At 39.1% G+C, this 25,826-nt stretch overlaps 1 protein-coding gene across 2 annotated transcripts in view; it reads right to left on the bottom strand.

The window, feature by feature from the left end:
- Casd1 (CAS1 domain containing 1) overlaps positions 1-24,919 on the bottom strand; it is a 47,845-nt gene extending 22,926 nt beyond the window's left edge. The window contains exons 1-7 of one of the 2 annotated variants that reach the window (XM_045160671.1): positions 24,764-24,919; positions 18,331-18,427; positions 17,728-17,848; positions 8,419-8,463; positions 6,704-6,766; positions 2,000-2,044; positions 971-1,094 (exon numbers count right to left, since the gene is read on the bottom strand). In XM_045160671.1, the coding sequence (XP_045016606.1) occupies positions 971-1,094; positions 2,000-2,044; positions 6,704-6,766; positions 8,419-8,463; positions 17,728-17,848; positions 18,331-18,427; positions 24,764-24,896 (628 nt within the window). In that variant the 5' untranslated portion in view covers positions 24,897-24,919. Of the gene's footprint in view, positions 1-970; positions 1,095-1,999; positions 2,045-6,703; positions 6,767-8,418; positions 8,464-17,727; positions 17,849-18,330; positions 18,428-23,090; positions 23,109-24,763 lie in introns of those variants that run through there. The other variant, XM_045160672.1, reaches the window with a different exon arrangement.
- Between the last annotated feature and the right edge of the window lie 907 nt (positions 24,920-25,826).

Genomic DNA, 25,826 nt, shown 5'->3' with positions numbered 1-25,826 from the left:
ATTCTGTAAAGTTTTATTACCAATTCCAACAAAATACTGAGGATCAATGTCTGTATAATCTTAACATTGTTATAACTTAACTTTCCTCATTTGAGCATGAAAAAGGCTAACAATGAGAATATGAATAAACAGAAATTATAGAACAGATGATCATTAGTTATCCTTTCTTGCTCCTTTCATTTTGATATTAACTTGAAAAGAATCTTAAGAATTTTTAACAAACATCTTGAGTTGCTAAAAGATCGAAGGTATTTCATGTTGTATATTAAATAAAATGTACATTAAATAATGGAGATTCAATAAATTCCTAAAATGAATTGACCTGTGCCTACTTTCCCTTAAAGAATTTTATTAGTAAGCATAAATTAGCTGGTATGAATTTAGAGATCTTCTACCATTTTGAAAGTATATTTACAGCCAACAATTATAATATTATGAAATAATTAATATTTCTCTGTATTCCCAATCATAATAGATATACTTTGTAAAAAGAAGAACCAAGGCAGGTACAGTGGTGCATGCTTTTAATTCCATCACTTGGGAGGCAGAGGTAGGAGGATTGCTGTGAGTTTGAGGCCAACCTGCGACTACAAGGTGAATTCTAGGTTAACCTGGGCTACAGTAAGACCCAATTTTAGAAAAAAAAAATATCAAGTAAAATAATAAGAAGAATCAGCCTGAACATGTCATGCTCTGTTAGGGCCTATCCTGCTATTGAATTCTGCAGCCATTCTGCTGGCTGATGTTCCTCGAAGGATTTTACTTTTATTTATTTAAGACTTATTATATTTATTAGTTTGTTCCATAAATTTAAAAAGGAAGCAAGTACCTCTAGTTTACTCTAATCTTGCAAACCTTATTTCAAAATTATTCTCATAAAGCAGTAATTTTGTCTCTTGAAGCAGGAGAGAATAAAGCTTATTTCCTAAAATACTTACAAAATGACATGTTTTCATTACTCATTTCTTACCTTGTAAGACCCAATAAACATCACTAGTCTTTGCCAATTTTTCTAAAAGAGGAGCTATGGAGGTAATGTTGACTTTATACTGAGAAAGTGCTTCATTGCTGCCATTATGAATCTTGATGGACCACTAAGAAGTAGTAAATATTAAGCATTAATTCAGTGCTTAGCACATAAATATTAGTATATAATACATCTACTATAATGAGGGTAATTTTAACATAATTTGTTTTTAGGTAACAGTAGAATTTGGCTACATGAACACAGTTAGGAAAAGCTACTATAAAAATTGGACTTTCAGGGCTGGAGAGATGGCTTAGCTTTTAAAGCTTTTTCTGGTGAAGCCTAAGGACTCATGTTCAATTCTCCAGGTCCCATGTAACCCAGACACACCATGACACAAGCATGTGATATCACACATGTGCACAAGGGGACGCAACCAACTAGAGTTTGACTGCAGTGGCTGAAGGCCCTAGCATGTCAGTTCTCTCCCACACTCTCTCTCTTACGTGTATAAAAAACAAACAAACAAAAAAAGCCACTCTCATGGGCTTGCCTCAAAAAAGAAATTGGACTTTCTACATGTAAGACTCAAAAATATAATTGTAGATATAAAATAATGCTGAGATCTAACATATGTTTACCTAGGACATTCAGACCCTTTATTAAAATTTATCAGTCTGGGGCTGGAGAGATGGCTTAGTGGGTAGGGCACTTGCCTGCAAAGCCAAAGGACCAAGGTTCAATTCCCCAGGACCCATGTAAGCCAGATGCACAAGGCGGTGCATGCATCTAGAGTTAACTTGCAGCAGCTGGAGGCCCTGGTGTGCCCATTATCTCTCTCTCTCTGCCTCCCTCTCAAGTAAAAAAAAAAAAAAAAAAAAATTAAATTTATCAGTTGGATTAAGTATAATATAAATGGGATTTAAAATATAAATAAAATCAAAATTCTACCTAACATAAATTAGTTTAATAGTAGCATGTCCATAAGAGACAAAAATAACTCAGTATGTTAGAATACAGATAAGAACTTACTGTGGCGGCTCCTGCTACAATCACATGAGGCTTTGCAACTGAATCCTAAAAGAAGAAAAACATTTATAATCATGCTACATCAGTTCATGGATGCAATATAAGTAAGATCATTTATTTTATTCTTTAAAATTCAAGTTCTTCTTCTCCACAAATGTATTTAAAATGAATGCCTTACTGGATTCTTGTTACAGATAATCCAATGTCTAAACTCTTACATGGCTACATGGTAACAGTGTATGTAAGGCATGATGATATGTGGTTAATTCTTTAGTGTTCTTATAAAGAAAAAATCTCACTGAAATCTGACATAAACCTCCTATCATTCTGAACTCTGATTAAGTTGTTTAGAATTAAACTCCAGTGTATGATGTCAATTAATTAAGAGATCTTCATGGAAGTCTGCAGGATACACAGTATAAGAGTTAAATAAAGCCGGGTGTGGTGGCACACGTCTTTAATCCCAGCACTCGGGAGGTAGAGGTAGGAAGATTGCCATGAGTTCAAGGCCACCCTGAAACTCCATAGTGAATTCCAGGTCAGCCTGGGCTAGAGTGAGACCCTACCTCGAAAAACAAAACAAAACAAAACAAAACAAATAAATAAAAAAGAGTTAAATAAAATACTGAGTCAGTACACTAAGGAAACCATCTATGGGAAAAGCTAAATCTAACAAGGATTCAACAAAATATAGAAGTAATTATTAAAGACCACATGCAGAAAAGGGGCAAAATCCCTAAAAAGCCTCACTAGCCAAAAACTGTACATTGATAATACACAGTGATACTATATATTAGTATGGTAAAAATTTTAACACTTATATAGTACTTAGTAGTCTACTCATATTTTCTCTTTAAGTGTCTCATTTTAATACCCACTCTCACCAGCATAAGTGGTGAAAATACTAAACTTGTAACAGCAAGAACAATTCTGAATAATTGGGAATTTCTGAGGCCTGACAGGGACATTCAGAATCTTATTTTTTTAACTTTTGAGTTCAAAGCACATTCTACCACAAAAGTACCTAATATTACAATGGTATGGAAAAAAAAACACTTAAATTTACTTTGAATCATGTAAAAACTCAATTGACAACTGCTATTTTCATTTATTTATTTACAAGTTTATGAGAAAGGCAGACAGAGAGAGAGAGAGGGAAAGAAAAAGAGAGAGAATTGGACATGCTAGGGCCTCTACCCATTGCAAACAGCTCTAGACACATGCACCACGTGTGCATCTGGCTTTACATGGGTTTTGGGGACTCCAACCTGGGTTCTTAGGCTTTCAGGTAAGCACCTTAACTCCTGAGGCATCTCTCCAGCCCTGTTACTTTCTATTATAAACATAATATATGTTCCGTGGAGAATATAAAGAAATAATAAAAAATAACATTAAATTTATTCCCTATTACTAGTCACTAGACTTTTATGGCATTAGAGATTTAAAAACAAAAAAGCTGGGTCTGGTGGTATATGTCTATAATCCCAGCACTCGGGGGGCAGAGATAGGTGGATTGCCTTTGAGTTCAAGGATACATAGTATAAGAGTTAAATAAAGCCGGGCATGGTGGCACACGTCTTTAATCCCAGCACTCGGGAGGTAGAGGTAGGAAGATTGCCATGAGTTCAAGGCCACCCTGAAACTCCATAGTGAATTCCAGGTCAGCCTGGGCTAGAGTGAGACCCTACCTCGAAAAACAAAACAAAACAAAACAAAACAAATAAATAAAAAAGAGTTAAATAAAATACTGAGTCTACATACACCCTGAGACTACATAAGGAACTCCAGGTCAGCCTGAACTAGAGTGAAACCCTACCTTGAAATATGGTAAACAAAAAACAAACAAACAAACAAAAAAAAAACCTTTTCCTTTTTCCTAATCCTTAAGTACCTCCAATTCTCATTCATGATTGCCGTCATCTCAAGTTTATGTTCCTTTAACACACTCATGGGCCCTCCTTCTCCTCAGCAGTACAATTCTCCATGTTCAAAAGAAAACAGAATTCATCCTACACGTTTTCAGTTTCGTCTCCGCATTCACTAGCCTACCTTCCTCTGAGAGAAGAAGAGTAAAGAAACAAGCCCCTAGCACCTACACCTTACCCTTTGTCTACATTTCCTCCCACTTTACTTCTGGAGCTCTGGTCCATGAATTATCTCTCCTGACCCTCACAGTATCTGTCTTGTTCTGCTCCTCCTTTCTTCTCACAATCTAGAAGTATTAAATCATCTTTATTTCTCAAGAACTTTTCCTTCAGCACTACTGCATTTTCCATCTTCCCTACACCTGTAACCATGCTGCTTGAAAGATCATTCTGTCCTCAGCATGCCAATTTTTCTCCCTCATTTATGCTTCACTATATCAGGTTTTGAATTGGAGTCCACCTAGCCATTTAAATTATTTTAACAGTTCACTACTGAACTATGAATTGCCCAGTCCCATATCTTCATTCCTCCTTGTGTAGAAAAAGCCACACATTAGTGCCTTATCCATCTTTTAGCATTCCCTCTGCCCTTTAAAGTAAAAGGGCAGTTCTTCCCAGCCCCCCACTTACTTTTCTTCTTTCCTCTTCTTTGCCACTTCTCAGAATCTTCTTGATACTTTCAATCCCCCAAACATTTTTCTTTAACCTCTAATTGCTCTACATGCTTAATTTCTTCTACTCAAATTCCTTGCAATGTCACCTTAATCCATATCAATATTTCCCAGGTCCACTTAAGCAGCTCTGGTTTATTAATAATTTCCACTTGGGCTGGAAAGATGTCTTAGCAATTAAGGCGTTTGCCTGCAAAACCAAAGGATCCTGGTTTGGCTCTCTAGGACCCACGTAATCCAAATGCACAAGGGGGCACAGGCATACGGAGTTTGTTTGCCGTGGCTGGAGGCCCTGGTGTGTCCATTCTTTCTCTCCCTCTTTGCCTCTTTCTCTCTCTTAAATAAATAAAATATATTTCAAAAAATTTCCACTCACTTCAAGAACCAAACCTAAATTGCTAGTTTCTTCAAAATTTATCCCAATTTACTACTTCTGCTTACTGTATCTTTCTATTCTCATACTTAAAACTTTAAATAGCTATCTACAATACAATATCTTTTTTGGAAAAATACTTTGAAGAATTTATAAGTAGTTAAAAAAGGCAAATAAATATGACTTAGAATACCATATACAAAGTAATATTTGCATACCATGTTTATTATCAACTCTCCCAAAAGAAAAGAACCCAAACCAAACACAAAGCGATTGTACTTCATTCCAAACATACTAAAACCCTGAATAAAGCACATCCTTTCTCAATTGCAGTCTATATATTTTGAAAGTTTGAACACATTTCTCAAACAAAACCATTTTTTGATCATTTCCACATGGTCTATATCTATCATGTAATATGATCCATTATTAAGCAATTGTAAAAAGAAAGAAAATTCTGTTCTCTCTTTTTTTTTTTTTTTTAAAAAAGCAATTAAGGGGCTGGAGAGAGAGAGTTCAATGGTCAAAGGTGCTTACTTGGGAAGTCTTCTGGCCCAGATTCAATGCCCCAGCCACCCAGATAAAGCCAAATGAAGTCTAGTGTTTATGTGCAACAATAAAACCCATAACCACAAACATACAAATAAATAGATATATTTTTTAAAGAAAGTGCTTAAGGAATACAAGGTCAACAAAGTTGAATATTGTTTTACTCATCTCAGATGGAAATGCCTCTGGAGAGAGAATACAAGGTGACAGAAAAGGCTAATGAGAAACTAGAAACTTCATGGAAAGTACTGAAGAGACTATAAAATGAACATAGTAAGAAATTAGGGATTCTGTGAGGTTCACAGCATATTTGCTCTTCTAATTTATCTTCAAAGATATTTGCTAAAACACACTACTTTTATTTGCTGGGTCATAAATTTAATGATTAAAAAGAAATAAAGTACATAAAAAATAAAACTCAAAAGGTTGTTTCCTTCAGTATCTGCTTATGAGTTTATGAGTTTGAAGAACAAAGCAGAAAAAAAAATATGCTCAAGAGAATATGTGCTGTGCTAGAGAGATTATGCCCTCCTTCCTTGTTTGGCTTTTGAGATAGAGATTCATTATATAGGCTGGCTCAAACCTCTCTCCTTTGCTTCCTCCTTTCCTTCCTTCCCTTTCTCTACCTCTGTTGAGCTACAGAGCACACTCAGGGCCTAATGTACCCTAGGAAAGGGCTCTTTCATATGCTATACCCCAGCTCCTGGCCTCAAGTTCTTTTATTTTTTTTTTCAAGGTAGGGTCTCACTCTAGCCCAGGCTGACCTGGAATTCACTATGGAGTCTCAGGGTGGCCTTGAACTCATGGCAATCCTCCTACCTCTACCTCTCGAGTGCTGGAATTAAAGGCGTGCACCACCACGCCCAGCTAAATTTTCCTGCATCAACCTCTCAAATGTTGAGATAGGTAGGTATAATCACGCCAGACATTACTCAAGTTTGAATTAGTTGTGTAATTTTTGCACATATGTGTAAAGTCTGGTGTAAGAATAATCTACTTGGTGATATATCAACACTTTCTCTTTTCAACCAAGTGCAATAATCAAGCTGCATAGTTCAGCAACTCCCAACAAGGTGGGTGTAAAGCAGAGAGAGGGAAGACATGAGTAAAGGGAGGAAAAACAAAGAATGTTTATAAACTTTCAACATTTTGGGTGCTCAAAAAATGATCTCTATTTCCAAATACAGACCTCAGTCCACACTTTGATACACTGTTTCATAGATCCATTAACTTCTGGATGCCACAGAAAATCCTGAGGAATAAAGAAAAATTTAAAAGAAAACCTTTTTCCCCCCCTACCATTCAAAATAATCATTAACATTTTCATACAGAAAGACTTGGTCTAAGTACCTTCTCCTACATTTTAGTTTGACCATGATTCACAAGTACTCTTATATCTATCTACTCTACATGTTTTCACAGAATAATCTTCTAAAAGTTTACTTCTCATCGTGCCATACATATATCTGTGTAAGTATTTTGGTACTACCATCTGTATTAAGAAAGTAAACATCCTTAAATTACTAAAAGACAGACAGATTTCTGTCAGAGTACTTGATGACCCACCAAAGGTTAGTGGTAAGACCCTACTGCTGAAGACACCTTATGTGGTTGACACGTAAAATGGAATGGCATGGCTGGAAGCTGCAAGAGAGTCAGTCCCCAGTCAGCACATCTAGTGCCAGAAGGTGCTACATGGCGACTCGGGGAAAATGACCAGTATCTGTCCAAACAACTCATGGTCTAACCTACTTAGCAGCAAATAACCTGTTGTGATGCTCACACAAGTGCAATAGTGGCACACAGCCATGATGGGAAACCAACTGCTCTTGATTTGGCTGGAACAGGATCCACAGCTGGAGCTGGGGAATAAGTCAGAACCATATCCAAACATGAGCCCGCTCTCCATTATCAAGCTACCACCAATTGTGGGCTACAAGAGGGCCTACACCTATTAAATTCTCTATAAAAAAAAAATAAGGGTTATCCCATTTGTCTAATGCAAACATTACTCTATGTTGGAGAATCTGCTTCTGTTTTTCAGATAGATGCAGATTCTAAGCAGAGAATCACCCCATCATACCTCAAAAGGGCCCTAGCTGAAACTAAGAACAATTGGCAAAACAAGCAAGGGTACTGTTTTCTTGGTGAACTGGGTACCAGCACAAGGGGGAAGGAGACCAACACAGAGAACAATCAACTCCTACCAAATCAGATATCCAGAGACCCAGAGGCCCCCAACACCTCATCACTGAAGCAGACCAAAAATGAACACAACATGGCTCAGGGAAATTTCGCGGAAGAGGGGGCGGAAAGAATGTCAGAGCCACATGTTGGGTCATGATATGCAGAGACATTTCTCCTGCCCATAACTGTGGGCTAACTCCATAATGACCCATATACCTCAACAAGGAGGGCCCAGAGGGAGGGGATAGGACATGGACGAGCTTAACAATGGTACCAACTTGACAGTATTCACTGAGTACAAAACTAATTAATAAAAAAAATTTAAAAAAAAGAATGAAAACTATGTATACTTCTTTCCTCTGTGTTTGCTTACTATCTCATATTTTATATCAAGGATATGTTTGTTTGGATCACCACTGAATTCTCACTGTGATTGGTAATTCAGAAAATTTACATATTCTTTTATAGACATTAATCTTGAGCTCACACTGGCTTTTAAAAAAACACTTTCTTGAAGAAAAATTTCAAAGACCAAATTTTTTATTTTATCACATAAAAAACTTTCATAAGCATTTATTTTACTAGTTTATTATTCATATCTACTCTCAAGAGTACAGACTTCTTTTTAGTATGTTAAAATGTTATTAGCTCATCTATAAATACCTGTGCATAGTTTTTCAGCACTATAACATTTGGCTTGCTAATAAATGAACTTACCACTTTAACTGATGCAATCTTGTCTTCAAAAGGAATGTTTTCATGCTGTCATAAAAAGGGGACAACAGAGAAATATCAGTGTATAAACTGAGCTTATATAAATATTCTCCCTTTAGATAGCTTTTGTTGATTTATTTTGACGTGCCAAATCTCAACTACCTACTCATTCAACCTAAAAAGAAAGAAAAAAAAAACCTACATAAAAAAATGCACTAGTTGTTTCTGTGTGGTTTCCCACATCTAAGATGAGGTTTACAGACTAGGAATGTAGCTCTAGTACAGCCCTTACCTAGCAAACACAAGGTCACTGGTTCAATTCTTAGTACAAAGAAGGGAAATATGGAGCTTAAGATAAAACCTCACTGAGTGTGATGGTACATGCCTATAACAAATCTACACTCTGCAGGCTGAGATAAGAAGATTGTGAGTATGAGGGCAACCTGAGATACCCATGAGACTCTGTCTTAAAAAATGACAACAATAAAACCTGAACTACAAATAAAGAAATAAATGAGTATACCAATATATAAAAAAATTATTCTTCTTCCAAACTTGCCATGATTCCATTTTAGTCCCAGAATTACTATCTATGACACAGACACATTGCGTCCCTACATTTCCTGAATCCCTCCACTTAGGCAGGGCCATAGGACTAGCTCAGGCCTGGGCAGTGCGACTAGGGGTAAGGTAGGTCACTTCCAGGCTGAATTTAAAGTGCAGAGACAGAGATGCTGACTATTCCAAAGCACACTAGAAGATTGTAAAAATTCCTTCAGTGTATTTTTAAACTGTATGCCTCTTACCAATCCACCCAGAATATGTAGCACTCAGTGAGAAGCTAGCCTGCCTTCTGTTTAACTCGTCACAGAGTTGGTGAGGTTTGTGAATGCAGTAGTACAGCCCATTACAGCAGTACACTAGCATGAGGACCTGCATGAACAGGATGGAAGCAAATGACTCTTGGCTACTATAGGCTTCTCTTTGGAAAAAATGATTCATTTGTAGAGAAGAATTCAAATTTGTAGGCTATAACTCCCTGCAACTGGTGTTTCATATGAAGAACAGAATTTTTATTTTAGTGTTACAAGTCCTATATAGACAAAGAGTAGTGTTTGTGATAGGAGCTAATTCTGTTCCTAAAGTTAAGGGGAACCTTAATTTAATCAGATATATTTACAGTTAAATCTCTATGAATTAAATTTGTGAAGGTGAGCTTTTTAGATTCTTTTTGCTTCTCATAAAGCATCACTTCCTGAAAGGAATCTTAGCATCAATCACTTACTGGAATGTAAACATTTGTTACAGAAAAAGTTTCCTTGGTCAAGTAAGTCTATAAAATTCTGAATCAATATCACACAGGTATTTTCAAAGAAATATATTAGGAACTTTCTTTCTTCTTCTTTATAGCTTAGTTAATTCAACTCAACTTCTTTCCCTTTAGTTTTGCTTTTTATAAATGATATAAAAGTATTTGCAGAGATCAACACATTTTCTCAGGAGTTAGGTATTTACCTCTTAAGAATATGGAACCAAGTGTGGTGACACATGCCTTTAATCCTAGCACTTGGGAGGCAGAGGTAGGAGGATTGCCATGAGTTTGAGGCTACCCTGAGACAACATAGTGAATTCCAGGTCAGCCTGGCCTACAGTGAAACCCTACCTCAAAAAAACAACCAGCCAACCAAACAAACAAAAAGAATATGGATATTCTTAGGGCTGCAAGGGTTGCTCAGTGGTTAAAGGTGCTTGCTTGCAAACTTTCTGGTCTATGTTTGATTCCCCAGTACCCACATAAAGCCAGATGCACAAAGTGGCACATGTCTGGAATTCACTTACAGTAGCCTCCAGGATGTCCTGATGCACCCCCCCCCCACTCTCTCTCTCTCTCTCTCTCTCTCTCTCTCTCTCTCTCTCTCTCTCTACCTCTTTCTCTCTGTCTAAATAAATAAATAAGCTTTAAAAAATTAAAAGTATGGATGTTCTCTTAAATCTGACATGTAAAACATTAAATTTAGTCTATAGCAGCTATTCAAATGTCCTCAATATTCTCTCCACAGCTTTGACAGAAATCAGGTATTATATAGAGTGGCCAAGTTTCTTTAGTTTAGGATATTCTTTGCCTTTAAAAACTTGTATACATCGGTCACTTTATCATTTTATATCAAATATTATATTTAGCATTTTGGTCAGCCAATACAACAGATAATTCACCACAATTTCCTCTGTGAGCAGCACTGATATTTTTCTTCTTATACATGTCTCTTACTTTTCTAGGTCTCTCAGAATAGTTTCATATGTTGATAAACTACAAGTGATAACCATCACATGATAGGCCATTATTTTCTGAAGTATTTGTAATAATTTACATACTCATCAACAGTTAAGAGACATCTATTGATAAAGAACCTCTCTAATACATCCTGTCAGCTTTCACACCTTTTGTCATTGTTTGCTTTAATATCTGCCATTTATAGTCAAGATAAAGTGGTATCTTGCATATGGTCTTAATTCCTATTCCCAATATTAATGACACTAAACATCTAACATATTTCTACTTTTTTGTTTACATGTTTTTATTACATGTTTCTACTTTTTTGAAATGTCTATTTCCCCCTTTTTCAGTCCATTTAGTTATCTGTTATTTATTAATTTGTAGTTCCTTATATGCTCTGGAGAATATATAAACATATATATATATATATATATATATATATATATATATACACACACACACACACACACACACACACACACACATACATACACACACACACATACATATATCCACACACACATGCATACATACATATAGCAAATATTTTCTCCCAACTGGTAACCTGTCTTTATTTTTTGATCAAGTACCTCAACAAATTATTAGGATTTTTTTGGAATAATACTGAACCCACAGATCAATCTGATTATATCAGACATCTTTACAACATTCTCAGTTGTCTCTCCAAGGAAACAGAATATATTTTCCACTTAATTTCAGTAGTGTTAGATTTTTGCACATACAGACATATTTGCTATGTTTATTCCCAATGAACATAAAGTTTCTGTTACTATTATAATATGGTATAGTTTTAAAAGTTTATATATCATTGCCATATAGATGTGTTATTAATATTTAATAGCTTTATTCCAAATATTGCAAGTAATGTAAATATGGTCATCTTATAATCAGTGTGGTGGTTTGGTTTGGGTGTCCCCCATAAACTTAGGTTTCTGAATGCTAGGTTCCCAGCTGATGGAGATTTGGGAATTAATGCCTCCTGGAGGGAGTGTATTGTTGGGGGCGGGCTTATGGGTGTTATAGTCAGTTTCCCCATGCCAATGTTTGGCACACTCTCCTATTGCTAGGATCCACCTTATGTTGGCCAGGGGGTGAATGTACACCCTCTGCTCATACCATCATTTTCCCCTGCCATCGTGGAGTTTCCCCTCAAGCCTGTAAGCCAAAATAAACCTCTTTTGCCCAGAAACTGCTCTTAGTTGGGTGATCACTACCAGCAATGTGAACCTGACTGCAAGAGTAAAGTGGTACCGAGGAGTAGGATTGCTGCTAGACACCTGACTGTGTGGCTTTGGCCTTTTGGAGCTGATTTGCAAGAAGAATGTGGGAAGATTTGAAACCTTGGCCTAAGAGATGTCTTGCAGTGCTGTAAGTATAGCTTCATGGACTCTTCTGGTTTGAGCTGCAAGACCTGAATGCAGTAAGAACTATGGACCGTGAGGTTTGGCTTATGAGGGTGAGAAAGAGCTTTGCTTGGACTGGGTTAGCAGTTTGTGTGAGAAGCTTGCTCTTATGCCCATGTCCTGAGAACTTGTGCAAGGTTGCTTTGTGTAGAAATGAAATGGTGTGAGCAGAGGGATATGGCACAGAAAGAAAAATCTTTGGGTGAACTCTTGCCCGTTCAGCTGCAACTGAGAGATTACACCCTTTGAGATTGGGCTAGCTGACCTATGCTGGGGCAATAGGAAGAATGTCAATTCTTTTGAAGGGGACTGAGTGCTCAAGGAGTGTCCTGTTCTTCAAAGTCTGCTTTATGCCCCCCTGGATTAACAAACTGGCACCCTACCTGGTAATGTGGAGTATAAGAAATTCAGGGAAGAGAGGGCCGTTGAGTTTGCAACACGGTCTTGTGTTTTGGAAATGGCCATGGGCAGTGTGAAGCAGGTTTTGTTGGCTGTCTGCATGGAGACCCCATGGGGCCATGAGGATGACCGTGGCTTGCAGTGGAGACCCAGTGGAGATGTTGGGACCATGAGATGGCTGCTAAGGAGAGCTGCGGGCCCCAATGAAATTTTCCAGGACTGTCAATAGCCTAGCTGGAGGGGTGGAATTGGAATGCCAGAGACTTATTGTTGGTTAGAAATATTGGATTCGGAGATTTGTCATTGGCTAGAGTTGTTGGACATGCAGCTACAGAATTTGGTGTTTGCCCTGATTGTTTTAAATCTTGTATTGGTTGAATATTTCTTAGCTATGCCCAGTGCCATCTTTTGCAGTGTGAATATTTATTCTGTGTCATTACGTATTTTTTGAGGTTATTTTTGGTATTATGGCTCAGTTAAAAGATCTTGGACTATGGGGATGTATGAACATCATTGGATTTGATAAAAACTATGGGACTTTTACAATTAGATGAATGCATTGCATTTTACATCATGTATGGTTATCAGTTTATGGGGCCAGGGGTGGAATGTGGTGGTTTGGTTCAGGTGTCCCCCATAAACTTAGGTGTTCTGAATGCTAGGTTCCCAGATGAAGGAGTTTGGGAATTAATGCCTCCAGAAGGGAGTGTATGTTGGGGGCAGGCTTATGGTTGTTATAAGTCATTTTCCCAATGCCAGTGTTTGGCACACTCTCCTGTTGCTATGGTCCACCTTATGCTGGCCAGAGGGTGATGACCACCTTCTGCTCATGCCATCATTTTCCCCTACCATCATGGAGCTTCCCCTCGACCTGTAAGCCAAAATAAACCTCTTTTTCCCAGAAGCTGCTCTTAGTTGAGTGATTTCTGCCAGCAATGCAACCTGACTGCAACAATCAGCTACCTTGTTTTTATGCAGACTATATCAAAAGGATCCTGAGATCTTTATATTTTTTACCTTTCTTCAGTTAGTACATCTAATTCAATGTTGAAGAGAAGCAGCAATAATGAGTATCATTCTTTCTCCTGACTACAATTTAAAAAAATATCTAACATTTTACCATTAAGAAATATGGGGCTGGAGAGATGGCTTAGTGGTTAAGCGCTTGCCCGTAAAGCCTAAGGACCCCAGTTGGAGGCTCGTTTCCCCAGGTCCCACGTTAGCCAGATGCACAAGGGGGCGCATGCGTCTGGAGTTCGTTTGCAGAGGCTGGAAGCCCTGGCACACCCATGCTCTCTCTCTCCCTCTACCTGTCTTTCTCTCTGTGTCTGTTGCTCTCAAATAAATTTAAAAAAAAATTTTTAAAAATATGCTATAGGTTTCTAGAATCTTTAGCAGGTTAAGTTCAAACATAATTGCCTTAAAAATGATAGCAATTTTCTCATATAGTGGAGACATATTTTGTGGAATAACATGTGAAGAAAGTATGCTCCAGGTGTCCTCTGACAGTGACATCTTTAGAGTACATGCTAAGATTTTGAGCCTGCAAAACGAAGCATGGCCATCAGTCTGCCATGTTTGCTAGTCTGATTTGCTTGTCCATCATTCTTTGGAGTAAAAAGAACTGTTCCTACTATGATTGTTTGTTAACATTTTATAGTCAAGTATCTTCTCAGTGATGTGACTACTTTGTCATTAAAAACAACTTTTTGGGGGGGGGGGATTGGAGAAAGATGGCAGTGGGCACAACAAAGAAACATTCCATCAATAGAAGATTTATACAGGATAAACATCAAACTCTGTTGCTCCAAGTCCAACAACTCCAGTCAGTGACAAGTCTCTAAGACCAATAATTCTAACCAGCAACAAGTCTCTGGAGTTACAATTCCACCCCTCCACCTAGACTACTCACAGTCCTGGACAACTTCATCAGGCCGGCAGCTCTCCTTAGCAGCCATCTCGTGGTCCCAGCATCTCCACTGGATCTCCCCTGCAACCCATGGTCATCCTTAGGGTTCCATCAGGTCTCCATGCAGGCATCCAGCAAATCTGTTTCACACTGCCCTTGGCCATTTCCAAAACACAAGACTGTGTTGCAAATTCAATGAACCTCTCTTTCCTGCATTTCTTATACTCCGTAACACCAGGTAGAGTGCTAATTTGTTAATCCAGGGGAGAATAAAAGCAGACTTTGAAGAACAGGACACTCCTTCAGTATTCAGGCCTGTAGCAGACAACTTCAAGTTCACTGAGATGAGCTTCCAGAACAGGCACAGTTATGGAGGAAGGGATATTTATTGAAGCCTACAGATCCATGGGAAGTTCCATAAATGGCAGAAAAAGCTGGCCTTCACAGGACCAAGCAGAGAGAGAGAAGTACAAACCTAAAGGTCAAAAGCCACAGCACACTTCAGGAACTCCAGCAAGGCACACTTTGCGTATCTTTAGATTGAAATATGAAACCCACTATCACACCTTAAAATCCACCCAGTGACACTGCCTTCAGCCAGGTGGGTGTAGATGCAAACTACAAACAAATAAACAAATAAGCTGAATATGTTGGGGGCCATCTATTCTATTCAAACCACCACAAGGCCCCTTCAAAAAACTGCATCTTTTCTGTTGTCCCAATGCAGGTCAGTTCGCCCAATTTCTTTCATACAATTGCAGCTGAAGAGTCAGAAGTTTCAGCCCCAAGATTTCATTTCTGTGCCATATCCCTGTACTCACATCAGTCCATTTATTTTTTTTTTAATTTTGAAAATATTTTATTTATTTAGTTGAGAGAGAGGAAGAGGCAGACAGAGAGAAAGAGAGAATGGGCGCACCAGGGCTTCCAGCCACTGCAAACAAACTCCAGCTGCATGTGCCCCCTTGTGCATCTGGCTTACATGGGTCCTGGGGAATCAAACCAGGGTCCTTTGGCTTCACAGGCAAATGCCTTAACCACTAAGCCATTTCTTCGGCCCACATCAGTCCATTTCTATGCAATGCACAAGTGCTCAGGATACAGGCATAACAGAGCAAGCCTCTCACACAAACTGCCTCTAGCCCAGTCCAGGCAAAGATCTTTCACACCTTCATAAGCCAAACCTCATAGTCCTTAGTTTTACTGCATTCAGACCTTTCAACTCTGACCATAATTGTCCATCAAGCTGTACTTACAGCACTGCAAGACATTTCTTAGCCCGAGGTTTCAAATCCTTCCACATTCCTCCTAAAAATCAGCTCCAAAAGGTCAAAGCCACACAGTCAAGTGTTTAGCAGTAATCCCACTCCTATGGTACCAACTTTACTGTTACAGTCAGGTTTGCATTGCTCACAGAAACCACCCAACCAAAAGAAGCTTTGAGAAAAAGGGCTTATTTTGGCATACAGGCGCCAGGGGAAGCTTCATGATGACAGGGGAAAATGATGACACAAACAGAGGGTGGACATCTCCCCCTGGGCAACATCAGATGGACAATAGCAGCAGGAGAGTATGCCAAACACTGGCAAGGGAAAATTGGCTATAATAACCATAAACTTGCCCCCAAGAATACACTGCCTCCAGAAGGTGTTAATTCCCAAATCTCCATCAGCTGGGAACCTAGCATTCAGAACATCTAAGTTTATGGGGGACACCTGAATTAAACCCCTACAACAACTATCTTGAACTTGTCCTCCAAGCTCCATAGGCATGCCTCCTCCATACAAATAAATCAATATTTTTTAAAATATTACAGAGGAAATTAGAATACTTAACTGTGTTCATCTCTCTTTGATCTGTCTGGTATAAATATATTAATTCTTCAGTTCTTTTCACAAAGTGAAAAATACATTATTACTTTATACAGACACTGAATTTATACAAATGTTCACTCTTTTCTTTCAATACTGCTTCTTACATTTCAGATTATTTTTTTTAAAAAAAAGCTTCCTTTCTTAACTATGCATATCCTTCAGAAATTTCTTTCAGTGTAAGGCTTATCAGTGAAACTTCTTAGTTTTTGGAACTCTGAAAATGCCCTTTAGAGAAATATTTATCCTTCGTGTAAAATTCCAGGTTGAAACTTAACTGCTACAATATGGATTTGGCTTGCCCCTAAAGCTATAACTTGGTAATAATGGGAAGTGGTGGAAACCTTGTGATGGGGTCTAGTGAGGCCTTTAGTTCTCTAGGAACATGACTGCAGAAGGGATTACAGGATCCCTCTCTCTTCACTCTTTTGCTTCCAGGCCAGAAAGTGAGTGGTTATGCACTCCCATAACCTTTGGCTACAATGTGCTGTCCTGTCACAATCCCCAAATAAATGGGGCCAACAAATCATGGACTCGAAGTTCACGCTTCTCTTATAATGTATCCTGGTGCTTATTATAGTGATGGAAAGCTGGTATACTTACTTTCTCTCAACACCATAAGTGTATTATTCTACGGTTCTTTACTTTCCAATATTGCTATTGTGAAGGATGCTTGTCCTAGCTTAGTTTTTAAGTATACAGTATCATAGAGATTAGCCTCTACTTTTGGGAAACTTAAACTTCTACTACTTGTATATCATTGTTGTTTTCATCTCTTAGCTTTCCCTACTTTTAATCATATGCAACTAAAATACAGGAGTTAAAAGTTGGATCGCTTAAAGATATGTAAATAAAAGAATATAGCAAGATACCTAAGTTGACTATAAAATGATATGGTGGCTTATGACAAATGGTGGGGAAAAGCAAGGTATAAAATTGTAGACACAAAAAGACTGCAAGGTGTATTTTTTTTCTAAGAGACTGGATGTGTCAGAATATTTTACATGGGAAGAATTAATTCCTGGAAACTAAGAAAATGTTCAACAATATCTTACCCTCTACTTTTAATACATGTATATGTGAGAAAAAAAAAAAAGAGAAAGAGGTAGACAGAGAAAATAGGCATACCAGGGCCTCCAGCCACTGTAAACAAACTCCAAACACATGTACCACTTTGTACATCTGGCTTATATGGGGATACTGGGAAAATAGAACCTGGGTCTTTAGGCTTTGCAGGCCAGCGCCTTAACCACTATGCCATCTCTCCAGCCCCTCCTCTCCTTTTTTTATGTCCTTTATTACACTGCCATTCCTCTTTTCTCCCTAGTTCTCCCAAAAATAAAGTAAAACATTCATAGTTCCAATTGCAGCTTAGCACATACTTCCTATAACTTCTAAGGCACGACCTAGGAGATGAGAACAAGCCAATTTTACCTTATTTCCTTCTTCTTTGAACTGGGGATTAATTATTTTTACAAAAGAATAAAATAATTGACGGATTCTGGAATCTCCAATAAAGGCAATATGTTTATCTACAAGGCAGTTCTTTGCTTCACTGAAATCAATGAAGAAACATTAATTAAAATAAGTAAAATCAACATCCTGGAATTTTAAAGCACATGACTTACGAAAAAAGTTACTTAAGAGTGTTATACCTCTAGTACTTTACTTTAGAAGTAGGTGGCCAGACTTGTTTAACTTACCAGTTCAACTTATTGCCAGCTAATTCTCAGTCACAACCATATCCATTTAAGAATTACCCTAACTGTGGTTTATATCCATTATTTTAGAACAACTCCAAAAGGTCGATTGCAAAGCAAGTCCTTTCTGTAGGGGTTATGCCCTTGCCCTTGCTACCTTCTCTGATACAAGGCTGTCTGGCAAAATCCCTTAGCCTTAGGGTAGAAACTTCATTTGCAATTAGCTCTAGCCCCACCTTCCATCAGGAACTCTCTACCCCACACAGGATGGGCTTTATCTTGGGTCTTCACCTAAGACCTATGCTAGGAAAGATAAAGAAAAGTGAAGCAATTTTACCTTATTTTGTATTTATGCATCATACAACTGTGAGGTTGCCAAACTTTTTCTCCAAGAAATCTGCCACTTGAGAGAAGATATTCACATGAATCATTGCCTGTAACAGTAAAACACCATACTATTGTCAACTTTAGTTATTTTTTGTATATACTGGTTATCCTGATCTTATTTAAGCTTCTTGAAAGAAGGTAAGTTTTTTTATATTTCATTCTAGATGTACAAAAGTCATTCATGAGAAGCACAATAAATGTTAACACATTAACATGAGCTACACCCTACCCTATAAAATTCCTAACTCCACTGTTTTGGCAATTCCTTCTATGTCTTGTCTTTTTTTTTTTTTTTTTTTTTGTGTGTGTGTGTGTGTGTGTGTGTGTGTGTGTGTGTGTGTGTTGGCTTTTCTCCCTGAGATCTCATCTCAATTTCACACTAGCCTTCATGTCAGTTTACCACTCCTTTTCCTGGTTGAGAAAGAATTCTTTTAAAAGAAAAGATTTTGGAAATGACTTCCTTCTCAACCATCCATATGCACGTTATGTACACAGGCACACACGAATGCATACATGCCTGCAAGCACACACTAGTACATTTAGAAAGAGTTTTAAAAGAAAGGTCTTGGAATAGGAAGTCCCCCTTTCTCACAGAAAAGGCTGGTGAATCTCTCTACATGCTTTGCTATTTTACTTTGCCATAGCTGAGTGCACATATGACCACACAGATGAAAAGGGAGAGAGGGTTGAACCTCTAGAGTGAGATATTTACATTACATGTGGGGTTATAACAAAATCTAAACATAACTTAATCTCTAGTTCCTTATTAATGATCAATAACAAGCTAAATTGTTTTACAGTTACTTCTGGTCAGGTTAAGAAATCTGGTTAAAAAGAATACTGCAAAACAAAAAGGTAAGGTAGTGAAGATAGGAGGACTCCAGGTTGGTTATTGTTGGTTTTTGTTTTGTTGGGGGTGCTGGAAACCAGACTCTGGGCCTCCTACACATTCTGCCACTGAGCTACATTGCCAACCCTAAAAGGATTTAAAGCACAACATATCTTTTTTCTCAACCTACTTATTCATTTATCTGAAAAAAACTACAGAATAAAAGTATAAGACAGGTATTTATAAATATGAAGCTACTGTTATTTCGGTGCCAGAAAAAAGCCAAATAAAACAGGAAGGAAAATTACAAACACATCACTGTATCACTAGTGGAAAACTAGTGAACATGGAATACTGATAACTAAATTTTAGAGTTATAACTGCATCCTAGGCAGGTTGTTTTTTAATTTTAAAAAAATTTTAATAAGCTACCTCTAAGTATAAATAGTTCTTAATTCTTTCTAATTACTAAAAACTAATTCTAGTTCTAAAAAACAAAATTAAGCCTCATAAATAACCAAAGATGAGCAAAGAAAGATCTGTAGGAACACTTATTACTTTCCTAAAAAACAGCATTCCTACAGCATTCTTTTATAATGGCTGTACGTAAACATACTATTAAAAATCTAGTAGAGGTTTAAAACCAGAATGAAAAAAAAATCTGTATTTGTTGTCTTTCTACCTCTTTAGATTTATCTATAAAACCAACTTATAAGTTAGTAACACATCTATTTTTTAAGTAAATATGAGTTGCAAAAACAAGGGATTACACCTATGGAGTTTTCCTGCCCCTCACCTTAGTAATTTTTGTTTTTTAATCAAAAGCCACAAAACATGCTTTGATCAGCTTTCCATATCTGGGTTATGGGATATGTGATGCATCTACATGGGCTAGCAATACGGTTCTGTACAGATGCAAGTCTCATGCCAACATCAGAAAGTAACCAGTCCTTTCTCCACCAGGAAAAGTGTTTGAGTACACAGTTCCTTTCCTTCTCAATATACTTGCATTCATGCATTTTGGTAGGATACTAGGGGATCCCCAGTTTGTCACATCTTCTAGTAGAAAACAATTCTAATGTACTGAACCCATTTTAGAAAAGCCCCATAGCAAAAACCATTTCAAGTGGTTGGTTACCCTGAGGGTCTACTAACATAGTATTCTAGTATTCATAGTATTCTAGAGACAACTTATTTCTCAGGGGAAAAATTCTTAATTTGTAGAGAATGCTAATGTGATAATAACCTCTCAATATACTTCATAACACAATTCTTTTGTCTCAGAAGCCCTTTATCTGAAATTAATTGCATCTGTGATTTATCAGTTAGGGTCCCATTAGAAGATAGTACCACCATTTGTTTTAATTGAGAAAGTCTAAAATAAAGAGTTGTTAGAAATTTTATTTTAAATGCTAACTTGACAAGTGAAAAGGTGAAAAAGTGGCTTTTTTCATATATGCCAACAGAATAAAAATAAAACTAGTAATAAGAACTACCACAACCTAATTAAAATTAACTTCTCATGATCTAGAAAATTCTCTAAAATTACATACTGCAACAAATTCTTTTTCCTTAGAAAGGAAATATTTTTCAAATAAAATCAAATGTATAACTGGTTGTCAAAGTGTGTGTGTGTGTGTGTGTGTGTGTGTGTGTGTGTATTATTTTCAACTGTATTAAAAACAAATCCAAAAGCAGTTATCATTTTTAATTTCTGGTATAATTCTGAAACTTGAAAAGCATTCAGACAAGTACAAATAGGAACATAATTTAAAAAATTAACAACTACTGTGATAAAAGTATCTACTTCAGCTGTCTCTAATAATATGATTATCTACATGAATGGGCATTTTCTTCATTATTCTATAGAGTATTGTTTATTTAAAATTCAGCAAGTTATATTTTTATTTTGTGCAGAAAAATATCATTCAAATTTTTCTTTAGAAAGCCAGGTCTGCTAGCACACATTCCTAACCCTAGCATTTGGGGGTAGAGGTAGGAGGGCCACTGCAAATTTGAGGCCAATCAGAAATATATAGTGAAACTCTGTCTAAACAAGAAAAACTTTTAAAAAACAGAAGTGTTTCTTTAGCCAGGCTAGGCATTGCCATTACAAACAATGTACTCACCAGGATCTTTCTAGCATACTAAAATAGAAAAAGCTAAGAGACCAAGAGCAGCTTCTTTTTTTTTTGCTTTAAGTCTTAAAGCTTTCTGTTTGCTGTTCTCTAAAATATACAATGATATTTAACATTGTAATTCCCTAAATTTGGTGACAGAAAGAAATTTAATCTCAAAAAATTAAGACATTTGAAATTATCAATTTTTTTTCAGTTATCCGCATTGGAATTATCTTAAGGCCTCTTGTCATAAATGATGTTTTTAATCTGTAATAACACTATTAATGAGCATTTTGTGATTCAAGAATGTAAGATAGACAAAATTCAAAAAAGCATAACTAAGAGTGAATATTTTTAAAAATGTTATTCTAATATGCTATGTGCAAATAATGCTAAGAATGTAAAAAAACTGAAAATAAGATTAGAATTTGAAATTCACTACTCAAAACTATAATAGAATCAAGTGCAGGGAGAAAAATAGAAGGAAATAAGACTTTGAAGGTCTATTTATCCAGAGGTATTCATGGAGCTCCTACTGTGTGTTAGACACTAATGATTTAAAGATGAAAACGATGCCCTTAGAAGCTCACAGTTTGTGTGGAAGTCACAGATACCAATTACTACAATATGACATGATAAATAGGGGCAAATCGTATGGCAGGACTGAATTCCTAATTCCTATTTCTATGGAGGTGACATTTGAACCAGGCCTTGAAGGAAAACATGTTCTTTCTTTTAAGGGAAGAGAGGATATTACAAACAGAAAAGCACATGTCTGTGAGAGACATAAGAGGTAAATGCATGTTTAGACTGTAAGCTTAGAGTTTGCAGAGAACAGGTACAAAGAGTTGACAAAAACAGAGTTTTGGTTTTACAAATACAACTTTTAGAAAACTACCTCTTGGCTGAAAAAGCAATAGGAAAATTCTTTGTTGATACTGAACTTTTATTTTCTAAATGTTTAACTTGTGTCCCAAAGTAAATGCCTTTTTACCTCATCTCCATCACACACCTCCACCATCTAATAAGCTTTCAGAAAGCACACTATAACATAATGGCTTGAAGCCAACTAATTGGTCCTAAATCTAAGACAATCATTGACTAGTTGTGTATTGTTAAGTAATTTACTCAACTTCTTTGAACTCATTTTCAAATATTTTACCGAACCTAAGATCATTGATTATGAAACACTTTATTTTGCCATAGCAGAAAAAAATGTTACCAATTAAACTTTGACAGGCAACCAAAGTTTTAAAGACTCATCCTGATTACCAAATGAAGTATGAGACCTGTGCATATTTCCTATAACAGTTGTAAAGACAACAGGAGTTGGAGCATGTAACATGGGAGTGCTTGGCATACAGTAAGTGCTCAATGTTAGCACACAGTACTAGCCAAGCTTTCTATAATGTGTCATTGCTTTTCTTTTACTTTCAGTTGTTTGAAAACAAGAGATACTGTATGTGAGTTCAAACTCCTTCAACCCAGCTTGATGCATAGTCAAGCCACACACCGTTCATCTAAGATATAAGTTCTTTTTCATTCTAAGGGTTTATGACATGGTTCAAGCGCTATGTCTATCTTTGTGAGAATGATGCTGCATCTAACATAGTTTGACACTGCCAAGGCATGCAGGTGGCTAAAATGTTTCTGGTAAGATGTTTATTTTTCCCAAACAGACTCTGGCTCAAGTTCTTGACATTTAGTCTGGGCAAATGCAAACAGCAGGTGTACTGCTTCACACTCAAGGCACTGAAGTACCTTTGGAAACAGATGACTCGCTTCTGGAGGAGGCTTTACAATCCCAGATTTTTACCGTGACTCATAAGGTCCCATCTGACATTCTATTCTCCCTGCTAATGACAGATCTCAATAAAATGCAATATATGACATAAAATTAGTACTCCAACTAATTAAAAGATAACAAACACAATCCAAAAGGGGAAGCAGATGTTTACCTTTAGATCATTACAGACATAAAATTTATCTCTACTAATACCACATGCACAAAATTGAGTTTGATGGCTGTCATTCTCATCACATACTGGCATAAAATGAATAGTAGCTTAAAGAAACATTTTACCTAAATCCCCAGAAATCAATACATCAACATGGCTAGTTATATTTTGAATATGCAAATACTAGAATTCTATGACAGTGACTTCAGATGGATCAAGGTTCCATCAGGTCATCTGGCTGTGACTGTGGTGGGGGTTGGAAGAAAAATAGACAAAGAACTTAAGGAATCTATCTTTTTAGGTCAACTTAATAGATTTATATTATAAAATGACCATCCAGTCATGGTCCTAAAGTGTAAGACCTTTAATACTCAAGGGTTGGAAGAAATGAAGCAACAAATGGGACCAAGATGCCCTCTACTTTGAAAGCTCTCCTGGGACTAGAAGACTGAGATGCTAGAGCCCTGGTGACTGGAGACTTTGCAGTACATGTGTGTGCAGTTAAATGGGCCCAGCGCTAAAGTGTATTTGTCCATTACACATTAGATCTTGACTATCTCATAGTCACCAAGAGCTGTCCACATACTGGCTGTGATAGTACCAGGGGCCAAAAGCAAAAGATCCTATTATTATTAATTTCCCTCCACCTGTCAGTCTCTCTCCTGCTGGCACTTTTTATTTTTGCTTTTTTGCAGAGGGGGAAAAAAAGGAAGCAATCAACAAGGACAAGTAAATACCCCTTGATTACTGAAAAATAGTCCATTCTGAAATAAGGTCACTTTCATTTACACTTGTACACCAATTCCAGAAGCTTACTGAAGGCCTGCTTTCAAACTGCTTACAACTTGTCAACCCTAACTTCTAAAAACCTGCCTCAGTGCTTTCACTCCGCAAACCCTAGGAATGTGTACAAGTCACAAAGGTCTGTGGCACCTCCTTCATTTGGCCATGGGCATCTTTATTCAGGGACAGCAAAAACTGCCGCTGTCCAACAGTGTGGCCCAGCTGTTCTGAGGCAGAAGGGGATTAAACAAAGGCTACAATAGCCAGACCCGCTCCCCCCTCCCCCCGTCCCCAGTGTCGGGCTGGAGGAGGCCGCCCTTGGCAGGGTGGCCTTCGTCTGCCAGCAGGCACGCGCCCGGGATTGTCCAGAAGGCCTGGTCCTGTCAGACCTCAGGCCCAGGAGCCCGGGGCCCGGGCACGCCGTCCTCCTCGGGCCCGGGCTCGCAGTAGGAGCCGGCCCGGCACCTCCGGGCCAGAGGCGGGCGGGTGGCCCGGCTCCCACCCCACCCCCGGCGGGCGAGGTCCCCCACCCCGGGGACAGCCCGCGCGGGGGCCGCCGGCGGCAGGCCGCGGGAGCGTGGGCGTGCTGGGCGGGGGGGGGGCCTGGCCGCCGCCGCGTCTCCTCCTCCTCGCCGTCCTCCTCCGCCTCCTTCGCGGGCCGGGCGGCCCGGGGCCGGGGGAGGGCCCGCTCACCTCGGTAGCGGCGGGACGCGAGGTGGCACGCGGCGAGCAGCAGCACGGCCACCAGCGCCAGCACCTTGGCGCTCCTCACGCTGAAGTAGTGGTTGATCTCCCGCTTGCCCAGGTTGTAGGCCAGGGCCGCCATCTTGGTTCCTCCATGACAACAGTGCGCGGCCGAGCGGGGAAGGGGCGCCGCCGCGGGGCGGCAGTGGGACGGCCGCCGCCGCCGCGGCAGCAGCCAGGCCACCAGCTGCCGCCAGCCGCCGCGGCCTCCCGCCGGGGTGTCGCCCGAGCCCGAGGCCGAGGCCTCGGCGTCCCCGGACTCGTCCGGCCCCTCCTCGGCCGCCGCCTCCCCCCAGCCCCGCCGCCGCTGCTCCGCCGTGCCGGTTCCCCAGGCGCCCTGGACGCCTGTCTCCTCCCCTTCCTCCTCCTCCTCGTTAGCCTCCTGCCTTAATAGCGGCTGCGCCTGCGAGGGGGGTCCGGATGCCCGGGGCTCCGGGGTCAGCGGCCCCGGCCGGCCCTCCGGGGTCACCGGGTCATGGGCGGCGGCGGGCGGCGGAGGCTGCCCAGACATGGGGCCTGTGAGGACGCGACGCGGGCTTCCCGCCGGCCACCAGCGCCGGCTCTGGGGCTCCTGCTTGGCTGGACGCTACCTGAGCCCAGGTTGGGGCAATACAAGTACAGTTCCGGGACAAAAGTGCACTCCCTGTTTCCCTATCACACCCTCTGCTGAGCTATCTACTGCCAGAGCCAGCCCAGCACCCTGGCCACTTTATTGAGAGGCCTTAGGCGACCTGTTGGGCCAGTTTGGCTGCAACTGGGTGCTCGACAGGGTGTTGGGGGTTGCACTCATCCCGCGAGCAAGACAGGTCTTTCTTCGCTCCCTGCCTTGTCTTGGTTCTCTAGTAACTTTTAGGGTCCTGTTAGAACACTTTCACACACTTTAACTGACTGTGGGTGTCCGGTGAGAAGAGAACCTATACTTATTTCCGTCCACACAAAAGTTGGCTAATGTGTGTGTATGTGAGGGGGAGGTGCATTTACGACAATCCCTCTCCTAAACTTGGTTAATGTT

Source organism: Jaculus jaculus, chromosome 10 (assembly GCF_020740685.1).
Source record: "Jaculus jaculus isolate mJacJac1 chromosome 10, mJacJac1.mat.Y.cur, whole genome shotgun sequence".
Lineage (NCBI taxonomy): Eukaryota > Metazoa > Chordata > Mammalia > Rodentia > Dipodidae > Jaculus > Jaculus jaculus.
Note: the sequence above shows the minus strand (reverse complement) of the source record. Positions and strands in the feature narration are given on the sequence as shown.